General features: G+C 36.6%; 1 protein-coding gene across 7 annotated transcripts in view; it reads left to right on the plus strand.

The window, feature by feature from the left end:
- CCSER2 (coiled-coil serine rich protein 2) overlaps positions 1–24913 on the plus strand; it is a 196183-nt gene that overhangs the window by 104154 nt on the left and 67116 nt on the right. For all 7 annotated transcript variants that reach the window (XM_086680170.1, XM_086680171.1, XM_086680172.1 and 4 more), the window contains 2 exons: positions 221–383; positions 16475–16670. In XM_086680170.1, the coding sequence (XP_086536296.1) occupies positions 221–383; positions 16475–16670 (359 nt within the window). The remainder of the gene's footprint in view (positions 1–220; positions 384–16474; positions 16671–24913) is intronic.

The raw sequence follows: 24913 nt of genomic DNA on the forward strand, positions 1-24913 counted from the left end.
TTTATAATGTACTTCAATTTGAATACTATAAAGTTTTCATCAAAAGAACTGGTTATTTTTCTTCTGGAAATCTTGATTTTGTGATTAGATAATATAAATGGCTGGTATTTTTAGAATATCATTTTTATATTCTCAGCAGCATTTAATTATCAAGTCATAAGTAGTTAACTTTTACAGAATGTGTACATGTTTATAGTGTTTTGCTTTTGAATCTATCTAGTGGAGTGTGACAATATGAACCGTTTTGACCGGTCAGACAGAAATGTTCGGCAGTCTCAGGAAGGATTTTGGAAAAGGCCACCCCAGAGGTGGAGTGGACAGGAGCATTATCATCTCAGCCATCCTGACCACTATCATCACCATGGAAAAAGTGACTTGAGCAGGTGAGTCTAATTTAGATTACATTTCCTATCTTTTGATTAATTTTGAATCATAATTTCCCCCTGCCCCCAAAACTATTTTTTAATCTGGTTTTTAGAGGCACCAAAAAATATTTCAAGTTATATGTGGTACTAATTGGAATAATATGTCTTAATTCTTTCATTAGCTTTACTGTATATAAAAATATTTTACTTAATGTCTGCTATTTGGACTTTGTTTGATGTTATTTTCTATTTCTCATTTGGGAATGATTAAATGTTGAAAATTTTAAGTTAACTATTTTAAAAATAATGTTTAAAGTTAGTGCGAAGTGATTTGTTACTTTTGCTTATATAATAAATTAAAACTTAAAAATTCCTCAAGTACTATTAGAAGCAGAGGAAGATACTGTACAATGCTAAAATTCTTTTTCTTTTTGAAGCATAGTATAATCTTTAATTTGATCAGAGTTTATATATAATACGGCTTTTGTAGTCAGTCAAACCTGGGATCAAACTCTGGCCTGACACAAATTAGCTTTGTGAGTTTAGGTAATTTATTTAAACCTTCTCCACTCCAGTTTATTATCTGTAAAACAGTTAATAATACCTTTCTCTCAGTGTTCAAGGATTAGGCACAAAAGTGCTTTGAGCAGTATATGGTTTATGGTAGACACCCAGTGATGGTAGTTATTATTTATTCTCTTTTCACTTTCCCATCTCATTCCACTAGGGATTTGAGATCATTTTGGGGTGCATTTACAATACAGATAGTAAAATTGGATGAAGAAACTATGGAAGGAAAATGTATGGCCCCATATAGTTCTTGAACAAAAAAAATTTGGCTTTAAGAAGCAGCAAAAGCTGGGGCACCTGGGTGGCTCAGTCAGTTGAGCATCCGACTTCAGCTCAGGTCATGATCTCCCTCGTTGGTTTGAGCACCATGTTGGGCTCTGTGCTGATGGCTCAGAGCCTGGGGCCTGCTTCTGATTCTGTGTCTCCCTGTCTCTCTGCCCCTCCCCTGCTCACGCTCTTGTCTCTCTCTCTCAAAATAAATAAACATTAAAAAATTTAAAAAAAGAAGGCAGCAAAAGCAAAGAACATAACTTTATCCATTGCAAGATTTACAGTATACATAAGGTAAAGGATGTATTTCTCCTGAATTGACTTGCTTTCATGAGACACAAACCTGAAAGAAGTTGCTTTGCATGAGTTCTTATAAGGGAAGTACCTTGTGATATAGAGGACAGGTCTCAGACAGCTTCCCAAAGTAAAAGTAATGACAAATTCCTTAAGTCCCTTTCTTACTTATGTTCTTCATTGTAAGCTACAAATAAGTCTAGACCAAGTGAGAAAAGGGAGTTCTTCAGTGGGTCATGAAATAATGAAGTTTAACCAAAGATTCTTCTGTTGGTATGATTAAATGCAAGGATAAAATTTAGAAGATCTAGAAGAATGCATGGAGTATGTATCTTTCCAGGCATTATTTTGGCTGTTGTTTCTTTTTTATTTTTAAAAATTTTTTTTTCAACGTTTTTTATTTATTTTTGGGACAGAGAGAGACAGAGCATGAATGGGGGAGGGGCAGAGAGAGAGGGAGACACAGAATCGGAAACAGGCTCCAGGCTCTGAGCCATCAGCCCAGAGCCCGACACGGGGCTCGAACCCACGGACCGCGAGATCGTGACCTGGCTGAAGTCAGACGCTTAACCGACTGCGCCACCCAGGCACCCCTTGGCTGTTGTTTCTTATAGCTAGGCTTTTGATAAGGAATGGACATTGGAGAGTTATTATTGTCAGGCAAGAATATGATGTAAAGACAGTCATGGTTGGTAAGATTATGCTTCCCTCATCTTTGATGGTTCGTTTATAAGAAGGTAAAGTTAAGGCCAACTTATGAAAATTTAGAAGCCTAACTAAAATGTGAACCATTGCTTATACTTCTGATAACATTTATTCATCCATTTAATAAATATTCATCGAGAACCTATGTTGAATTCTGTGCTAAATTCTCAAGCTGGGGGATGAATTTGGAGACAGTGTGAGAGGTGATAGCTGTGGATTGGTAATGGCTTCTTGGAGCATTGTTTTGGGGATGGTAAAAACCATTATGCAGTACATGAGCTTAGTTGGAGTCATTGCAGTTAGTTATTGGTTAGATAGAAGGTTCATGTGCCTCCTCCATCCCATACAAAGTTTAGTTAGTAAAAACTTCCTAGATGTTGAGTCTGTGGGAGAGACAGGTATGTAGGCAGTTATAATATTTGTCTTTGTTATAATATAATAGTATTTGTGCAGTTCAAGGATGATGGTTGCTTTAAGAAAGTGATTTATATAGGATTCCAGAAGCATGTAGCAACTGGTTTTTGTCTAGGGTAGTTGTGTGTAAAAGGAAGTTACTATTGAACTGGTAATATTGACTATAGAGATTGCAGAGGAGTGGTTTCTATAGGAGAAAGATGAGTGTTCAGATGGAAAAAATAGCATGTGTAAAGCCATGTGTGAGTAATGTGGCATTTTCAGAGAACTACTATGAGTTTGTTTCTAGGTCATTTGTAGGAATGGATAGATGTGATCTCTAACTCTAAAGGCAAAATTCTTTATTTTAAGATAAAAGTTGGCAAATTTTAGCTTGAAATGGGATTATTAATCAGACTGTCCCAAATGGAATGAATTACCTGGATGGAAGTAGTAATCTGTGTCCCTGGAAATGATCAAACTGAGGCTGATTAGTCATCTTTCAGAAAAGATACCGTTTTCCAAAAACAATATTCCTGGATATTAATAGGCATAGAAAAGCGATTCTCTGATCAAATGAGTAGGAAATGAATAAATTAAAGTTTTTTAAAAAATAGTTTGCTCCACAGCGCCTTAAATATATAAATACAGTACTATGATTTTGCAAAATGTGGTAAAAGAATATGTAGCCATTTCCCAAAACATATGACCACAGATCCCTTTTATACAGTGTATTTGGAGGGAGTAGTGATTTGTGGATCATCCACACTGGTGATTCTCAGGGAGGAGAGAGAAGTGCACCGTATTCTTGGGGGTTGCTAATTTGACTCATTTAGCACAGAACTTCCCAAGAAGTGGGCACCCTGGTTTGTCATAAATAGTTATAGTTTATTGATCCCTCCAGGTTTTAGAGTGGCTGTGTTTGTTTGGGACATCTAGATCCCCTAGAGCTCGTTAGGAGATGGGTGGTAAAGAGAGAAACCTCACTCAAGACAAGCCTGACTCTCCAGCATATCTTAAAACTATTATTTTCTCTCTATGCCTTGATTTGAAAAAGTTTGGATGTCCCTAACCCCAGGGCCTTTTTAACATTACATGTGTAAAAGTGTCTCTACCATTCCATAACTTCTTGAGGATTCCTTTTCCTGTCTGTCCTTTAATTCTCCTCATTGTCTTTTTTTTTTTTTTAATTATGCCTTAATCTGTTTTACAGGGGACTGTAATTATAGGAATTGTCTTATCTGCAATTCAGTGGTTCAGAACCACTGACCAGTTTCCTTTATGGTTTTTTTTTTTTTTTTTTTTCATAATACTATGCTCTCCTCTCCTTATCTGGCCTAAGCTTTCACTACTGTTTCTTCCCAACCTCCTTCTTTGCCTACACCTTCCACTATGCTATATGGAATTCTTTCACATCCTAACCAACTCACATTCTTGACCTCTTTGCTCACATTCTGATTGTAACTGAAATCTAACTCTTTCCTAAATGTGCTAATTCCCTAGTAGTGTTTTTATATGAAGGATTCTTATTTTCCATTCACTCTAGTACTTTACTGTTTAGAAGTGGGGTCTTTGTCTTCACTCCTCATTTGTTTCTAAATAAAGTATTCTTCACTGTTATTACTTTGAGACTTAGAGCGTTTGGCTGTATCAACCCCTCCTTATTGGTCCCTACCCCTGCCTCACAAAATCTTGGCCATTGGCTCATTTTCCCTCTTCATTGTAAACTTTGCTACAATCCTGACTGTCTCCAGTGTTCATGTATATGGTTCATATAACCCCCTGAACCCTTAGTTCCTTAGGATTCTCTCTGTGTAAGATCATGTCATCAGAGATAGATATTTTTCTTTCCATCTAGGTGCTTTCTTTTTTTTTTTTTCCTCCTGCATAATTTCTATGGCTAGAACCTACAATGCAGTGTTGAATAGGACTGGTGAGAGCAAACATTTGTGCCTTTCTAATATTAAGGATAAAGCATTCAGCCTTTCACTGTTATGTATGATGTTAGCTCTGCTTTTTCACAGTCTTTATCAGGTTGAGGAACTTCTAATCATACTTTGTTGAGTGTTTTATCATGAAAGGGTGTTAGATTTTGTCAAATACTATTTCTGTGAGTATTGAGATAATTTTTTGGCCCTCATTCTCTTAATGTGGTGTATGACATTGACTGATTTACATATGTTGAACCAACTTTACCTTTCTTGGATAAGTCCTACTTGGTCATGGTATGTAATCATTTTATGTGTTGCTAGATTCAATTTGCTAGTATTGCGTTGAAGATTTTTATGTGTATATTCATAATAAATATCAGTCTATAGTTTTCTTTCTTTCTTTTTTTTAAATGTCTTTATCTGGTTTGGGTATTATGGTCACATAGATTGAAAAGGGAAGTGTGTCTTTAATTTCTATTTTTGGAAGAACTTGTAGGATTCACCAGTGCAGTTATTTGGGCTTGGGCTCTTCTCTTCTCTTCTTTCTTTTTTATTATTTATTTTTAAATTTACATCTAAATTAGTTAACATATACTGCAATAATGATTTCAGGCATAGAATCCAGTGATTCATCCCCTACATATGACACCCAGTGCTCATCCCAAAAAGTGTCCTCCTTAATGCCCCTTGCTTATTTAGCCCATGCCCCCACCTGCAACCCCTCCAGCAACCCTCAGTTTGTTTTCTATATTGAAGAGTCTTTTATGTTTTGTCCCCCTCCCTGTTTTTATATTATTTTTGTTTCCTTTCCCCTATGTTCATCTGTTTTTTATCTTAAATTCCACATATTAGTGAAATCATATGATATTTGTCTTTCTCTGACAAATTTTGCTTAGCATAATATACTCAGGTTCTATCCATGTTGTTGCAAATGCCAAGATTTCATTCTTTTGATCTCCAAGTAATATTTCAGTGTGTGTGTGTGTGTGTGTGTGTGTGTGTGTGTGTGTGTGTGGGCGCGCATGTATGTGTGTATACGACATCTTTATTCATTCATCTGTTGATGGACATTTGGGCTCTTTCCATACTTTGGTTGTTGTCAGTAGCACTGCTATAAATATTGAGGTGCCTGTGTGCCTTTGAAACAACACACCTGTATCCTTTGGATATGTACCTAGTAGGGCAATTGCTGGGTTGTAGGGTAATTCTATTTTTAATTTTTTGAGGAACCTCCATACTGTTTTCCAGAGTGGCTGCACCAGTATTTATTCCCACAAGCAGTGCAAAAGGGTTCCTCTTTCTCTGAGTCCTCGTCAACATCTTGTTGCCTGAGTTGTTAATTTTAGCCATTTGACTGGTGTGAGGTGGTATTTCATTGTGGTTTTGATTTGTATTTTGGGCTTGGGATTTTCTTTGTGGAAGGTTTTTGACTACTAATTTAATTTCTATAGATGTTCTGTAGACATCTATTGAATTTTGTTAGTTTGTAGTATTCAAGTCTTCTATTTCTTTGCTGACTTTTTCTTCTGTCCATTAATAAGGAGGAAGTAATTAAAGTCCAACTTGAATTTATCTTGTAGGGAAGGTCTAATAGCAACACATTTTCTCAGTTTTTGTTTATATGATGATGTTTTAATTTCTCCTGAATTTTGAAGGCTAATTTTTCTGGATATAGAATCCTTGGTTGATAATCTTTTAAAATTTTGACTCTCATGCTTTCTGATCAAAAATCAGCTGTTAATCTTACTGAGCTTGTCTTCTACATGATGAATCCTATTTTTATTTTTCTTGCTTTGTTTAGGATTCTCACTTTTTTCTTTTTTTTTTTCTAGTTTTTGACAGTTTATGATGTGTGTATTATATTTTGGAGTTTGTCAAGCTAATGATTAGAAGCATTTTTTTTTAATGCCCTGAACCATTAAGTTATCCCAGCCTTTTACAACGGTGTGTGTGTGTGTGTGTGTGTGTGTGTGTGTGTAGGGATGCTTTCAACAACCTGGTAAGCAGTTTGTAGCTCTGCCTTAACCTTCATTTCCTTCTTTTTGCTCAGAGAGTCAAGGAGAGCCAAAGATGAGAGGTTAAGTTCTTCTCAGGTATTTCCTTGGCATGCACAGAGCCCTACACAGGTGTATGGCCTTCTCTATGTCCAAGAATATGTTGGGGGTATTTCAGAGCCTCCTGTGGACATCTCATTCCTCAGGTTTTTCTTTAAAGTTTTTTTGATCATTGCCATTTCAGGCAGGTTGAAATTTTAAGCAGTGGCACTGATTTTTTTCAACAAATGTATTAGAGATAAGGCTGTCTGAGAGTCTCCAAATTAGTTCAAATGAAACAACAGCTGAGAATGAGCCTTTTCTAGGAGGGTGTTAGGTCAAATAGTAACTATTTTCTGGAAATGGTGCTTTTGAAAGAATTCCAAACCCAGTTTACCACCCACTTCTTCCTGCCAGTGATTGCTGAATTTCACTGCTATTATGCTTGTAAGGCTCTTATTTTCCAAGCTACCACAGAACTGGGCAGATAGGCATAGTAATAGAATAAATTAAAATGCCACAGGCTTGTTCTTACCAAGATTCAACTGGGTTTTTTTTTTTCTTTTCTTTTTTAAATAAGTGCTCCTTGGTTGTGGCAAGCATTTCTATATTACTGGAAAAGTTGATTTTAACCAATTTGCCAGTGTTCTCAGTGCTTTTATGGAGGAGTGGAGTTTTTGGAGATATTTATTCTGCCATTCTGCAAATATTTCCTTCTGTCTTTTAATTAATAGACTTCATTTTTTAGAGAAGTATTAGGTTTAGAAATATTGAGCAGAAAGCACAGAGAGTTTTCATTTACTCCCTCACCTTCTTTTATACAATTTGCTCTATTATTAACATCTTGCATTAATTGTTAAAGTTCATGAATTGATATTGATATACTAACTAAAATCCATAGTTTACATTAGGGTTCACTCTTTGTGTATACATTCTATGACCTTTGACAAATGCATAATGATATGTATCTACCATTACCTTATCATACAGAATAATTCACTTTGCTTAAATTCTCATGTTCTCTGTGTATTATCCCTTTCTTCTCTGCCCACCCCCACCAAGGCAAACACTGATCTTTTTACTGTCTCCATAGCTTTGCCTTTTCCAGAATGCCATATAGTTGTATGTAGTGTTTTCAGATTGGTTTCTTTCACTCAGCAATATCCATTTACATTTCCTCCATGTCTTTTCATGGCTTGATAGCTCATTTCTTTTTATCACTAAATAATAGTCCATTGTTTGGATATACTACAGTTGTTTATCCATTCATTTCCTGAAAGATATCTTGATTGCTTCCAAAATTTGGCAACTACAAATAAAGCTGCTCTAACCATTTACATGTGTAAGTTTTGAACTCATTTTGGTAAATATCAAGCATGTTTGCTGAATTATATAGTAAGATATTTAGGTTAGTAAGAAACTGCCAAATTGGCTGTACATTTTGCATTTTCTCCAGCGGTGAGTGAAAGCTCCTGTTGTTACACATCCTCACCAGCATTTGGTGTTGTTTTGGATTTTAACCATTCTAATAATCATTTGCAGTTGCCAAATGATATATAATGTTGAACATTTGTTCACAAGTTATTTGCCATTTGTATATCTTCAGTGAGATGTCTGTTTAGAACTTTACTCATTAAAAACATTTTTTTTTAACATTTAATAATTTTTGAGAGAGAGAGAGAGAGAGCGAGCCAGCATGAGTGGGGGAGGGGCAGAAAGAGAGGGAGACACAAAATCTGAAGCAGGCTCTAGGCTCTGAGCTGTCAGCACAGAGCCCGCTGCAGGGTTCGAACTCATGAACTATGAGATCATGATGTGAGCCAAAGTCCAACACTCAACCGAGTAAGCCACCCCAGGTACTCCACTTTTGCTCATTTTTAAATTTGGTTGTTTGTTTTCTTGTTGAATTTTAAGAGTTCTTTGCATATTTTAGATATCAGTTCTTTGTCAGATATTTTACAAATATTTTGTCCCAGTCTGTGACTTGCCTTTTCAGTCTCCTAATGGTGATTTTCAAAGAACAGGTGTTTTAAATTTTATGCAGTCCGGTTTATAATTGTTCTTTCATGATTGTATTTTTTGTGTTGTTTCTAAGAAGGTAGAAACTCAACATCACCTGAAGTTTCTTCCTTATTATCTTGTGGTTTTACATTTCATATTTAGGTCTTTGGTACATGTTGAATTAATTTTTGTGAACAGTGTGAAAGGTCATTTTTTTTTGCATATGGATATCTAGTTTTTCTAGTATCTCTTGTTGAAAAGACTAGTATCCTTTGTTTTTATTTTTTGGGGGTTTTTTTGCTAGGTTTTCTTTCTTTTCTTTTTTCTTTTTTTTTTTTTAGTATAATTAACAATGTTATATTAGTTTCAGGTGTAAAACATATTGATACAACACTTTTTTTTATTTTTTTCAATATATGAAGTTTATTGTCAAATTGGTTTCCATACAACACCCAGCGCTCATCCCAAAAGGTGCCTTCCTCAATACCCATCACCCACCCTCTCCTCCCTCCCACCCCCCATCAACCCTCAGTTTGTTCTCAGTTTTTAAGAGTCTCTTATGCTTTGGCTCTCTTCCACTCTAACCTCTTTTTTTTTTTTTCCTTCCCCTCCCCCATGGGTTTCTGTTAAGTTTCTCAGGATCCACATAAGAGTGAAACCATATGGTATCTGTCTTTCTCTGTATGGCTTATTTCACTTAGCATCACACTCTCTAGTTCCATCCACGTTGCTACAAAGGGCCATATTTCATTCTTTCTCATTGCCACATAGTACTCCATTGTGTATATAAACCACAATTTCTTTATCCATTTGTCAGTTGATGGACATTTAGGCTTTTTCCATAATTTGGCTATTGTTGAGAGTGCTGCTATAAACATTGGGGTACAAGTGCCCCTATGCATCAGTACTCCTGTATCCCTTGGGTAAATTCCTAGCAGTGCTATTGCTGGGTCATAGGGTAGGTCTATTTTTAATTTTTTGAGGAACCTCCACACTGTTTTCCAGAGTGGCTGCACCAGTTTGCATTCCCACCAACAGTGCAAGAGTGTTCCCGTTTCTCCACATCCTCTCCAGCATCTATAGTCTCCTCATCTGTTCATTTTGGCCACTCTGACTGGTGTGAGGTGATATCTGAGTGTGGTTTTGATTTGTATTTCCCTGATGAGGAGCGACGTTGAGCATCTTTTCATGTGCCTGTTGGCCATCCGGATGTCTTCTTTAGAGAAGTGTCTGTTCATGTTTTCTGCCCATTTCTTCACTGGATTATTTGTTTTTCGGGTGTGGAGTTTGGTGAGCTCTTTATAGATTTTGGATACTAGCCCTTTGTCTGATATGTCATTTGCAAATATCTTTTCCCATTCCGTTGGTTGCCTTTTAGTTTTGTTGGTTGTTTCCTTTGCTGTGCAGAAGCTTTTTATCTTCATAAGGTCCCAATAGTTCAGTTTTGCTTTTAATTCCCTTGCCTTTGGGGATGTGTCAAGTAAGAGATTGCTACGGCTGAGGTCAGAGAGGTCTTTTCCTGCTTTCTCCTCTAGGGTTTTGATGGTTTCCTGTCTCACATTCAGGTCCTTTATCCATTTTGAGTTTATTTTTGTGAATGGTGTGAGAAAGTGGTCTAGTTTCAATCTTCTGCATGTTGCTGTCCAGTTCTCCCAGCACCATTTGTTAAAGAGACTGTCTTTTTTCCATTGGATATTCTTTCCTGCTTTGTCAAAGATTAGTTGGCTATATGGTTGTGGGTCTAGTTCTGGGCTTTCTATTCTATTCCATTGGTCTATGTGTCTGTTTTTGTGCCAATACCATGCTGTCTTGATGATTACAGCTTTGTAGTAGAGGCTAAAGTCTGGGGTTGTGATGCCTCCTGCTTTGGTCTTCTTCTTCAAAATTACTTTGGCTATTTGGGGTCCTTTGTGGTTCCATATGAATTTTAGGATTGCTTGATACAACATTTTTATACATTACTCAGTACTCATCATTGTAAATAGAGTCCCCATCTGTCACCAAAACTTCATTACAGTATTATTGACTATATTCCTTGTGCTATACTTTTCATCTCTGTGACTTACTTATTTTATAACTGGAAGTTTGTACCTGTTAATATTCTTTATTCATTTCACCCATCCCCCAACCTGGATCCCCCTGGCAACCATTCATTTGTTCTCTGTATTTAAGAGTCTTTTTGTTTCCTTGTTTGTTTCTTTATTTGTTCATTTCTTTTTTAAATTCCACCTATTGGCGCCTGGGTGGCTCAGTCAGTTGGGTGTCCTACTGCAGCTCAGGTCATGTTCTCATGGTTCGTGGTTCGAGCCCCGTGTCGGGCTCTGTGCTGCCAGCTCAGAGCCTAGAGTCTGCTTCTGATTCTGTGTCTCCCTCTCTCTGGCCCTCCCCCACTCATGCTCTGTCTCACTCTGTCTCTCAAAAATAAATAAACATTAAAGAAATTTTTTTTAATTCCACATATAAGTGAAATCATGGTATTTATCTTTTCTCTCTGATTTATTTCACCTAGGATAATACCTTCTAGGTCCATTGATGTTATTGCAGATGGCAAGATTTTTTTTTTTTTTTAACGACTGAGTAATATTCAATATTCGTGTACGTGTGTGTATATATACACACATGCCACATCTTTTTTACCTATTTGTCTATCAGTGGACACTCGGGTTGCTTCCATATCTTGGCTATTATAAATAATGCTGGAATAAACATAAGGGTACAAATTTCTTTTTGAATTAGTGGTTTTGTTCTCGTTGGGTAAATATTCAGTAGTGGAATTACTAGATCATATGGTATTTCTGTTATTCTGTCTTCTTTGAAATACCTTTGCTTCAGGGCGCCTGGGTGGCGCAGTCGGTTAAGCATCCGACTTCAGCCAGGTCACGATCTCGCAGTCCGTGAGTTCGAGCCCTGCGTCAGGCTCTGGGCTGATGGCTCAGAGCCTGGAGCCTGTTTCCGATTCTGTGTCTCCCTCTCTCTCTGCCCCTCGCCCGTTCATGCTCTGACTCTCTCTGTCCCAAAAATAAATAAACGTTGAAAAAAAAATTTTTTTGAAATACCTTTGCTTCTTTGTCAAAGATCAGTTGACTGTATTTGTGGATTATTTTTGGATTCTCTGTTTTGTTCCACTGATCTGTTTATTCTTTAATCAGTACCGCAGTCTTGATTACTGTCGCTTTATGTGGTAAGTCTGGAAATCACTGTCAGTATTCTGACTTTCTTCCTCTGAAGTATTGGTTATTCTGGCTCTTTTTCCTGTTCATATAAACTTTAGAATCACTTTGTTGATATTCACAAAATAATTTGGTGGGATTTTGACTGAGACTGTGTTGAATGTACCATTAAAAAACTATAATAACCGTGAACATAAAAATACATATATTTAACTTTTTCTTAATGATGAAAAAAAGAAACATTAAAGGTTTTGTGAAGTCAAAGTGCAACTGAGATTAGAAAATAAATTAATAAGAAAAATTCTGTCTCTCCTTGCCTCTTACACATGCATCTCTACTGGCTAGTGTAATGTGTGAATCACAAACTTTAGTACAGAATCACACATATTAGTAATCAAAAAGCTTGGGTCGAAGTGGAGAAGAACATAAATATATAGGTACAGCCACATAGTTTAGGGAGATTCCTTTAAAATGGCAATGATAATTATGCAGTGATGTGATTATTAGGTGTTTGGATTGACTATCAGGTACTATTGTATGGATTCAATTTAAATGGGTTAAAAAAAGCTTATCTCTTAAAGATTCCTTTTTGTATTTATCCTGATCTTATTTTGGGGGAGATGATTTTATTTGCTATATTTATAGAACAGTGTTAAATAATATTGGTGATGGTGGACATTTCTTTCTTGTGCTTCTGTAACTACTGAACTCATTTTTGCCCTCCCCCAATACCCATATTGGTTCAGTTCTTCATATTCAGTCAACTACCTGGCCTGTGGTCAGCTACATAGATTCTGGCTTGCCAGCCTTACAGTGTATTCCCCAAAACAGCATGCAGTCTTCTGTTGCTTCCACCATCTAATTTCTCTACCAGAAATCCACAGTTGTTAAAATCTGTATACAAATACAGGTTTATGCCTGTCAATTTAATATGAGGTGGTGTTTTCAGTAATTCCTCTATTATCTCATGTTTATTTTTCTTTACCTTTTTTACATCTTCATCCCTGGGTTTGTGCTTGCACTCTTGGAAAGTGATTTTACCTCTCATTTTCAAAAGTTTCAAAGGTTCAGATTCCCATATGTGAACTTCATCGTCTTCTCAGAATGTGAAATCTCAGAATCTTCATTATCTCTCAGTCATTTTTTTTCCTTTCCTGTCTTTGTGTCCTTCTATTTTCTGAAATAACCCTTGTTATGTATTTGTTTTCTGTTCCATCTTTGTCTTCTTTTGCATCTCAGTTATCTTCATTTTTTTCCCCAGCAAACTGCAGTAAGGTGTTATGTTACTTACAATGGTTTGTCAGATAGTTTAGTACCAAATACGTAAGTTTAAACAAATTGTGTTAAAATTTACCATTTGAGGAATATAAGTGAAAGGTTATATGGCATTCTAGTATTCTTTTGACATTTATGTTGGAAAATTTTCTCAACATAAACAAGTTGGAAATTATTTATAATAAATAATATAATAGCAATTAGTTTTTATTTAACATTTACTGTATATCAGGAACTGTTCTAAGCACTTTAACATATATTACTTCATATGAGACTTACAGCAACCTAATGAAGTAAGTACTCTTATTATCCTTAATTTATAGATCAAGAAAATGAAAGATAGATAAAGTAACTTGTCCTGTTACTAGCTAATAAGTGACAGAGATGAGATTTGAACTCAGGTAATCTATGCAGGTAATATAAAAATGAATAAGATATGGCCCTATTTTCAAAGGGCTTGCAATGTAATTAGAGGCAATAGCTATATAGATTTCTTTAATTTATGCTCAATAAATTAAGGATCCTAAAGTGCTAGTTTTATCTAGTTGAGGGCATCAGGAAGGGCTTTTGGAGGAAGTAGCATTTTAGTACTAGGAGAAGATATGTTTCATTTGGGATCTCATGGTGGAGGTATTTGAAATGCAAGCTAAGGTATATGAACTTCATTTGGTGTGCACTGGCAAACATTGAGAATTAAAGAAACTGTGGCCCAAAGATATTAAGTATTTTCAGTAGCTAGTTACTATCAGCCAGGATTTAAACCTTAATCCTAGGCAAGAGGCAGTTCTTTTATACCATTGTGGTTTTCTGGATACCATATCTTTTACCCTGTATTGTTAGTGGTAAAGACTTGTTGTGACTCTTCCTTTGAAATGCTTTTAATTCATTAGTTCCTTGCATGTGGTTCATATTTAGTCAACCTAAAATAAGCCTTATTCTCAGTATCTTCCCTCTCTAATTTTTATTTTATTCATTTGGTAAAATAGGAAGTAAAGTTTAATTTGATTATTAACTGGTACTTTTTAATGTGACTGCTTCCAGATTACAATTTTAAAGTAGTGCTTTGTTTTAATGTCACAACCAAAGAACTTTAGAATCTCAGAGATGGAAGCTTGAAAAGAAACAATCTAGTAGTTAAAATCCATGTTCCTTAATCATACAGTGAAAGCAGCAACAACAACAAAAATAACCAAATTAAAAGCTAACTGTTTTTGATATAGGGGAAAAGAATACACAGTCTTTGTCTTCATGGAGTTCATGATTTGGCACAGATTGCACATGAACACAATATACTGTGTTAAGTATCGTAGTGGGGCACACTAGAGGACTCTATAAGGACACCTGTGGAAGTACCAAGCCCTGCTTTAGGAAGGGATTAAGGAAGCTTTCCCTGAGGAAATGTCAACTAATTTAAGATGAAGAGGAGTTATCATTCTTCAGATCAAGTGGGCAGTGGAGGGCAGGGTAAATAGCCTAGCCACGAGTATGGAGAGGTTGACATAGGTTTGGAGATGAGGGAGATTATAGTGTGCTTTGGCAATCTCAGGTAATTGGCTATGGATTAAGATGTGTTGAGGGATGAAGTTGAAGAATAAATTGGATTTAGGCTATCTGTGGCCTCATAAGCCATATTTGAGTCTCCTTGTCCGTGAAAAACATGCCTTGCATTTTGTGCTGTTGTTTTTTATTTTCTTGTTCCAGAAAGCCTTCTCTTTCATTTCAGTCATACTTAAACCTCATACTTTATAGTTCATCCCAGGTTCTTTCTTGCCCAAGAAAACCTTCCAAAGTATGTCAACTTTTTTCTCTGAAAACATAGCTCTTATCTCTACTCTTCATATGCCAGATGAGTCTATGTTTTTGTTTTACTACTTTGCTAACTTTTTATTATTATATATTTTTCATCATTCCATGTATACATTACCCATCTATTCAGTAATGGATGGTGAAATCATATTAATTGATCAGTAGTTGAAATTTAATCATTAAACTATATTTTGAACCAACAAGTATAAGGCAGAAGTATATGCAAACATATTAGAGTCTTAACTATAGATCAAAAATTTTTAAGTTCTTAAAATTTTTTTTCTTGGGTTAAAACAAAAATCAGGCCTGAAATAAAATACGAAAAAATAGTTTCAGAGAAAAATAATTTTGTGAAAACCAAGCCCATGTTGAATATTTAAGAGTTTAGAAATTTGGGAATATTTGTTATAAATTAGAAAATCTAGTGTTTCAGGGCGCCTGGGTGGCTCAGTTGGTTGAGTGTCCAGCTTCAGCTCAGGTCATGATCTTGCAGCTTGTTAGTTCGAGCCCTGCGTCTGGCTCTGTGCTGACAGCTCGGAGCCTGGAGCCTGCTTCTGATTCTGTCTCCCTTTCTCTCTGCTCCTCCCCTGTTCACTCTCTCTCTCTCTCAAAAATTAATAAACATTAAAAAAAAATTTAGTGTTTCTACTTTTTCTGTGTGGTTAAAATTTAATGTGTTGTGACTTTGGCAAATTTAATGGGTCATGAATTTAACTTGAATTCTGCTATGTTAATATGGCCATTATATTGGAGCGAGTGCTCGTTCAGTGTGTTATTTAATAATATTGAGGTCTCACATATGTAACAAGTTCATGTCTTAAGAACCAGCTGGAATTATGTATTACATGAGTGTAGTAATTTAAAATTGCTTTAGCTAATGACTTCTGATCAAAGCATTGTGTTCTTCACAATCTGTGAAACACATCAGCCCCAGTTTTTGTGGCTTTTTGTTTTTTGTTTTTTGGTTTTTTTGGTCTGCTTTTTCAAGCACGTATATTGTATGAAACTAAAGGGAAGTTTAAATTTTCTTAGAGTAGACTTTTTAAAATATATTTTAAGATTGGGAAATATGTGGTGTATATAAGACTTTTATAAAATCAAGTTTAATCTTTATTAGAAAAGAAGACTTACCAGTAATGTAAAAACAAAGTAGTAACAGTTTGTCTGTCTTAACTGTTTGCTGGGACTTACAAGAAATAGGAATCCAGGCGTGTGTGACCAAACTGGGAATGAAGATAGATAGCATAGTTATGGGGCTAAAAAAAGATGTGACGTCCAAGAGACCAGTTAAAATCAAGAGGTAAAAAGCAAACAATCCATTCAGGCAAAGAAAATGAGTGTAATTGGGGGGGGGGGGGGCAAGGCCTTTCCCTAGAGTTTTTTCTTTCTCTTCCATTTACTAAGGAATAAGGTTTATTCAACCAATGTGTAAAATACATAAAAAGGGGAGGGAGTGGAGAAGATAATTGTATTAATGAGAACTAGAACTGATTGGAACTTTTGGTGGAAACAAATTCAGTGTCCGAGGTAAGCAAAAGTCAAAGGCTTTGTGATAATGATAACTGATATGTAATAATCACTGGAATAATTTCATTACCTTGTTTTTTTCTGAAATTATATTGTATATCTTTTCCCTCCAACTTCTTCCCCTGCCCTTCCAGAGGCTCTCCCTATAGAGAATCTCCTTTGGGTCATTTTGAAAGCTATGGAGGGACCCCCTTTTTCCAGGCTCAGAAGATATTTGTAGATGTACCCGAAAATACAGTGATACTGGATGAGATGACGCTCCGGCACATGGTCCAAGATTGCACTGCTGTAAAAACTCAGTTACTTAAACTGAAGCGTCTGCTGCATCAGGTGAGTTCATATGAACATTTTTAGTTCTGATTTTGTGAATTGCAAAATGAATTGACTTTTTAAAGTTAATTGGGTTTCTAATGTCTATTTAGATTTCTGTAGAAATAATGCTTATAAATAGTATATAGCAAACTTCTGTGGGAGAAAAAAAACATGGGATTTTGTGTGATGTTCTCAGTATGGTCCCCAACATTTATGAGCTGTGTGATATTTGGTAAGCCAGTTTTTCTCCTATTTCCTCATTTTTATTTTAAAAGGTTGTTGACACAATTAGAAATACTAGTTGTAAATTTAGAGATCTAATACCTGATGTATGGTATTCAGGCATTTAGTCATCAGTAGCTATTATTATAATTTCAGCTAACTAGGAAATCAACAGCAGTTTTTACTTACATAGTCATGTAATTTAACTTTTGTTTGAAACCTTTAAGTTTAATCTTCCTCAGCCCTTTCATTTCTTTATTCTAGAAAATCTAGACTCAACAGTGATGTGACTTGTCCAAAGACACAGATTGAGCTGATGGTAGAACCTGGCTTCTTGTTCAATAGTACTTTTTTTTTTTTTTTTTTTTTTGCTTGAATTTACAGACAAGGTCAGATGCATAGCAGAAAACTAAGGAATAAAATTCTGATTTTATTTTACTTTATTTTTTTAATGTTTACATTTGAGAGAGGGACTGAGCATGAGCAGGGGAGGGGCAGAGAAAGAGACACACAGAATCTGGAGCAGGCTCCAGGCTCTGAGCTGTCAGCACAGAGCGGGATGCGGAGCTCAGACTCACAAACCCGTGAGATCATGACCTAAGCCGAAGTTGGATGCTCAACCTACTGAGCCACCCAGCTGCCCCTAACAATATTAATTTTAAATCATGAATGTCTTTTGGTTGATTTTAAAGCTTTGTTTGTTTGTTTGTTTTTGTAGGCTAGCCAGTTTTTGCTTAAAATTATGGTTGAGAAAGAATTGTCTCGCTTCTCTCCTGAATTTGTTTTCTGGATTACTTTCCTCAGCGTTATATGTTGTAACTTCTTATGAGCAGGGACCATTTCTTAGAATTCCTGGTGTTTATCAAAACCAGACTCATGATATATGCTCAGTAAAAGTTAGTTGAAGTGAAATATGGCTCCTGTGTTAATAATGATGACTAGTGTAAATACCCAGTTAAAGTCACGTAAATTGTTTTATAAGTATTTGATTATGGATTCTCCAGACTGCTCTTCTCTATTCTTGTGGATTTTGGACTACCCTTTGAAAGAAGCTTTTCCATGCTACAACTAGGAACAAGAAAGTAGAGAATCTTTTTCAGATCTGAGATCCTTGGACTTGTCTCAAGGCAGAGATTCCATGATTGAACTCTCCAGACATAGATAGAGCTTACGTTTTTAACTCTAACTAGAAGATAGACTCTGGTTTATAGTGTTTCTCTGTTTACTACTCCGGGGAGATTTTCTCATTAGGAGCTTCAGGGTCAAAGGAAAGAGGAGGTAGAAGGGGTGGGGAATAGCCAAAATATGTTAGATATCTACTTTGAATCAGTCATTGTACTAGCTATACTGTGTACCCTCTTTTGTTTCTGGGTTTATTGGCCTGAAATATGAAGCATGATAAATATCAGCTAATCAGACCAGGCCATGTCTAATAATGACAGAAGTAACATACTTCAGGAGAGAATACGTGATTGATAAGACACTTAAAAGAAAAACTGTGACTCTCTTAATGGTTCTTTTCTGTCGTTACGACCTCTGAAATTTTTAAATGAACACTGATCAAATTAACTTTACCTTTTTATTTATGCATTGAAGACAAAATTATGAGAAGAAAAATTGCAGAATCTTTTTAGTGCATCTTTGAAATTTCACAAAATGCTAATAGAAGTTAAAAGCTGAATGAGTCTAAAATTTCATATAACTGCCTCTTAATTTCTTCCCCATGTAATACTACTACTCAATTTAAAGAAGTTCAGTGTGATACATACACATAGTTTGAAAAATTCACATAGTATCCAGGCTTAATAAAATGCAGAATTTCTGTCCTTCACTCCACCTCAGTCAACCTTTTTGTTGTTGTTGTTGTTTTCGTTTGTTTATTTATTTTGAGAGAGACAGCATGGGCGAGTTGGAGAAAGGGAGAGAGAGAGGATCCCAGGCACGGTCTGCACTGTCAGTGCAGAGCCTGATGTGTGGCTCAAATTCATGAACTGTGGGATCATGACTTAAACTGAAATCAAGAGTCAGACACTTAACTGACTGAGCCACCCAGGCATCAACGTTTTCTAATCTGAACAGATTACTGTCTGAAGATTTCTCTAGAGCTATCATGCAAGGACTTCCTTTTGTCATATTCTGGGATTGGGTCCACTATTTCCTGTATATCTTCTTCTTATTTAAAAAAAATTTTTTTTTTTTAAATTTTTTTTTCAACGTTTATTTATTTTTGGGACAGAGAGAGACAGAGCATGAACGGGCGAGGGGCAGAGAGAGAGGGAGACACAGAATCGGAAACAGGCTCCAGGCTCTGAGCCATCAGCCCAGAGCCTGACACGGGGCTCGAACTCACGGACCGCGAGATCGTGACCTGGCTGAGGTCGGACGCTTAACCGACTGCGCCACCCAGGCGCCCCAAAAAAAATTTTTTTAAATAAGTTTATTCCCTCATTTTGCTAGAGTATATCTTTCATTTACTTTCTAAGAGGGGGTAAATGGATGGTAAGTTTTTTGTAGTTAGTACATTACTGAAAATTTCTTTCATCTACTATAGCATATTAATGATTTGCCTGGGGTGGAAGTGAGTTTTTCCTTAGAAATCTGAATGCATTGCTTTTCTAGGATTCAGGTTAGCCACTGGGAAAAGTCTACATTCTGATCCCCTTTACATTTTATGTTTCCTGTTTTTATTTCTCTGAGAGATTTGTAATCTTTTCTTTTCCCCCCCTGGCACTCTAATCTTTTATTTCTGGCATTCTGCAGTTTCACAGTGATGTCCTGGGATTTGAGTTTTGTTGTAGTTGTTTGTATGTTTCCCACTTAATGTCTTGGTAGAGTCTTTGGAGATTCATGTAGTGTGAAATTTTCTTAAGCTATTTCCATGATTTTATTTTTGCCCCATTGTCTCTATCTTTCTGGAATTCTTGGTAATTACAAACTAGAACTTCTGAATTGATTCTCAATCTTTTATCTTTTTATTTCATATTTTCCTTTGGATTTGATTATCTTTTCTGGTATATTTCCTCAACATCATATTCCAGCTCTCCTTTTCTGTTGAATTATTTATCTTGGCAATTGTATTCTTAGTTTTCAAGAACTCTTTATAATATACCATTCCTTATTCATATCATTCAATTTTTGTTTTGTCAGTAAGTGTATTAAATAGAGTGTTTTTATTAGGTTTTGTTAAGGTTTCTCAGGTTCCTTGCATTATCTCTCTTTCCAAAGAGTCATTTTGTTTATGTTTACTTTGGTTTCTCTTTCTATTGGAATATTTCTTCAAATATCTGATGATTATTTATTATTCATTAATATTTAGGAGTGAGGAACTAAAAAGTTGATTCAGGACTCTTTGTACATTAGCTAGGCTGGTCAGCTGGCTGGCTTGATTTTCCAGGACTGCATTGGTATTGGAGGACCCGCAATATCTACTAAGTGGAGGATTTTTCCTTCTTAGGTTGTTGTATTTTCTCCTGAGAAGAAACCACTAATTTTTGTTTTGTTTTGTTTTTGCTTGGAATAGAGCTAGAAGACTGGGAGTCTGTTCTTGCCTTATACAGACTTACAATTAATTTCCAGCATCTTTAACCCTGATGGGTCATATTCTTTTTCTGTATCTAGCATTTGGCCCTCATTGGGATTTTGCAGGGCAAATTGGTTCTTTTTTGTTGTACATATTGATGTACATACATATTGGTGGAATTGCTGTTAGAGAGGTGGAGTTTTGCACTCATTTGCAAACATAAGAACTTAAATTTAAAAGCACTAGTAACCGGTATCTACTTGGGGCTACTCATATGAGATTGATTATTATAGGGAGGAGTCACCGGAGTTCTCATATTTTGACCGAGCCCTGCAAGATTTGACTGAGTACTAGCTCATGAAGAAAAATGTCCACAAAGAAAGAGGTAGTGGCATCATCTCTTTGGTTCTCTTACTTTGGTGTTCTCTCCTCCAGATGGCTTACCCCAAGGCAATGTTCCTTAAATTCAGAAAGAAATATTTTCCTTGATTGTTTTCAGCAGTTTAAACTATTTCCCTTATAAGATTAAATTAAATTCACAAAAGGAAACTAAAGAGAAATGATTAATGAAAATAAAAATAGCATAAAAATCATTTCTATAGCCTACTTCTTAGAGGAAACAATAGAATTTTATAGAGCTCCAGGGGACTTTACATATAAATATGTAAAACTTCTATTACCTAGTAGTCAGTAAATGTGTGTTAGATTGATTTTAATCAGACAGTTTTATAAATGCCTTACCTGCCTTAGTTCCTGATGATTCCTTAATCTAGTGGCCCTTCATTGCTGTCTTTATTTTCTTAGTCTTCAGACCTGATTAAGAGGCCCTACTTGATAAGGACAAATGAGAAACAACATTTGTATTGTCTAGATTCCCTTAGTGTCTATTACCATTTTGAAGGAATTGCCTTTAAAATTGGTCTTAGTTATACAAAGAAAAAGAACTGAGAGAGAGAGAGAACAAAGATGTTTATTATAAGGAATTGGCTCATGTCGTTATGGAAGTTGAGAAATCCCAAGATCAGCAGTTGGCAAGCTTGTTCTAGTCTGAATCTGAGTTCTAGTCTGAGTCTAAAGTCTGAGTCTGAGTCTGAAGGCCTGGGAGCTAGGAGAGCCAACAGTGTAAGTTTCAGCATGAGTCTGGGTTCAAAGGCAGCAAAATACCAATGTCCCTGGTTTGAAGACAGTCAAGACTAAAAGAGAGCGAATTTTCCCTTACTCCACCTTTTCCTCTATTCAGGCCTTCAGCAGATTGGATGAGACCAACTTATAAGTCCACGGAAGGTAGTTTTGGTAGAAGCATTGTGAGCAGAGAAGCAAATCCATATACAGAGTAAGCGTCTATTACAGTAAGGATAAAACATCATCTTTTCCGTGATGCAAGTGGTCTAGTATAATCAACCAGCCACCAGGTAGCTGGCTGATCATCCAGGGAGTGGTGCCATATCAGGGACTCAGTGTTGATCTCTGCTGCTGGCAAGTTAGGCACTAAACAATGACCATAGCCAATGTGGCCATGTTGCTGAGTCTGTGCATAATTTGTATCCCTGCCACCATTGCCATTTTGTTCATGAGCCATTTTGGATGACAGAGGTAGCTAGGGAAAGACGCTGACTGGTATCTGTGGAATGGATCAGACTATCCACTTAAATTTTTAAATCCTCTTCTGCTGAGATCACCTTTTGGTGAGCATTCACATGATACAAATATCTTCATATTTTTTGCCCATTCACAGAGGGTCTATCCATACACCTCTTCCCCAAATTTCTTTTTTACCAGTTTTTCAATCCTGTTTCTTCTAAGTCCCTGACCATTGGTCCATGAATTGGTATATAATCATATGTCTGGACATTTTTTCTTCTAAGCAAAGTGAATAGCCACATGCATTACTTGAAGTTCTGCCACTGGGAGGATTTCTTTCCTCTGCTACCCTTCCAGGATGTACCAGAAAGGAACCGTAGTGCTGCAGCTGTCCACTTGTAGGTGTTGTCTGCATATTATATGAAACCATCTGGAAACCAAACCTGCGTCTTCTCTTCCTCTTTCAACTAATTTTAGGGAACTCCCCATGAGGCCATAGTATAGTTTCAGAGAGAGAAGGCAGTATAGCAGGAAGGTGGGGGGACCATGGCATTTGAGCCACTTCTTCATGTACCTTACTTTTATCTTTGGCCTCTTCAGGCCCGATCACAACTATTACCACTTCTATTTGATGATAGAATGTTTCTGTGTACCCCCAACTTTATGACTTTGTGTGTTAGATAATATCCTATTCATGATGGGCAGCTCAGGTAGCATGGTAACTCGGTGGCCCAAGATTAAGCATTCAGTCACTACTAAGACCCAGTAGCAGACCAAAAGCTGTATCTCACAAGAACAGTAGTTATCTGCAGAGGATGGCAAGGCTTTGCTCCAAAATCATAAGGGCCTGCATGTACAAGGGTCTACAAAGGCCTCCAGACAGTATCCCTGTTTGTCACTGACACTTCCACCCCATGGAATCTGTTGGATCATATCACCCAAGGGGCAGAACAGCTTGCACAACAGCCTGGACTTATTGCAGAACCTTCTGGACTCTACTCAAATCTAGCAGCTATTTGGGTCACTTGGTAAATGGGCCAGAATAACACACCCAGATGAGAAATATGTTGCCTCCAAAACTCAAAGGTGCCCACTAGGTGCTGTACATATTCTTGGTTGTAGGAAGATCCAGATGCAGTGACTTACTCTTCACGTTAGAAGGGGTATTTTGACATGCCCATGGTCCTCATTCCTGCACACTGTCTTTTTCTGCAAACACTTGTTTTCATATTCCGTTTTTTGTTCCTGGCAGTGAGGGTAAATTGATGATTGGACAGTGCTATTCAAAGTAGCTTGTAAAAGTGTTTGTTACTAATCCTTGGAGAGTTAAAGTAGCTCTTTCCATAATAGAAATCAACACATTTCATCCTTTCAGAAATATTTGCTATCAAAAAAAAAAGACTGAGCCAAAACCAAACTGTGTTTAATGACCAGTTGATTTATAGTCTGGTGCAAGCTTTTTATTTTATTGTGTTGCAGACAGAAAATAGTCTGTGCCAAAACAAATCTGTGAATCAAACTGTAAATAACAGTGGTGAAAGATACTATTCTTACTTGTGAAAGACAAGTCAGGGAAGTGAAAAGATATGCAACCAAATATTACATTAGAAGTATCCTTATGTAGTATGTGAAATAGAACAATTGCTCTGGGAATGGAGATGAAGAAATTCACTCTCTGCCATCATAGAGAAGATGTGAAACTGCGAGTTGAGTTTATCAGGTGAAGAATTTGTAGAGGAAATCAGTGGATTCAACATGAACAAAGGTATAGGTTCTTGAGAGTATGAGCTCATTTGTCATAATGACTGTAGGAAAACCCATGAGTACCTAAGATACTCAATAAAGAGAAAGCCAGAAAAACCAGTGCTCACTTGGTACACTTTGAGGTAACTATTAATACAACTTCTTACTTTAAAAATGTTTATTAACAAGAAAAATTAAGCATTTATGCTGCATTTATGGTGGGACTATATTTCAGTAACTAAAGCGACATCTATATTTCAATAACTAAATCCTTAACGAAATATGATTGAATTTTGCTGAAGAGTGCCATCAAATAAATGTAGAAAGTGTGATAAAATTAGGGAAACGTTATTGTACAAACAACAAAGAAATTTCTAATGAATTTTTCTTTAAAATTTTTTTAATGTTTATTTTTGAAGGAGAGAGAGCGCATGAGCAGCGGAGGGGCAGAGAGAGGGAGACACAGAATCCAAAGCAGGCTGCAGGCTCTGAGCTATCAGCACAGAGCCTGACGTGAGGCTCGAAGCCATGAGCCGTGGGATCATGACCTAAGCCGAAGTCGGATGCTTAGTTGACTGAGCCACTCAGGCGCCCCTCTAAAGAAATTTTCTGAAGAAATTTCTGCCTTATGCCAAGATTATTAATTATTGTTATAACTGTGAGGTGAATAGTCTGTTCACGTAGTGCCAAAGTAACACCATAATTACTTATAGTGGCAAGAGAAAACCATACTTGTTCATTGGGGAGACCAAACTGTCCTCACCCTAATCCAGAGATAGTTTTCCCATTAGTAATGAGTTGAGTTAGCTAGATAATGTGTATCTGCTCATGTGATACACATAATTGTGCATAATATATTCTAGCCCAAAACATTTAATCTTAATTCCTCAAGTTACTGCTCACAGATTTCTTTTTTTTTAATTTTTTTTTTTCAACGTTTATTTATTTTTGGGACAGAGAGAGACAGAGCATGAACGGGGGAGGGGCAGAGAGAGAGGGAGACACAGAATCGGAAACAGGCTCCAGGCTCTGAGCCATCAGCCCAGAGCCTGACGCGGGGCTCGAACTCCCGGACCGCGAGATCGTGACCTGGCTGAAGTCGGACGCTTAACCGACTGCGCCACCCAGGCGCCCCTCACAGATTTCTTTTTACAGAATAAACAGATGATAGAAGAATAAGAGAGGAAGGACAAAT

The sequence above is a fragment of the Puma concolor genome, chromosome D2 (genome assembly GCF_028749965.1).
Source record: "Puma concolor isolate L17-30 chromosome D2, mPumCon1.1.hap2, whole genome shotgun sequence".
Taxonomy (NCBI): Eukaryota; Metazoa; Chordata; class Mammalia; order Carnivora; family Felidae; genus Puma; species Puma concolor.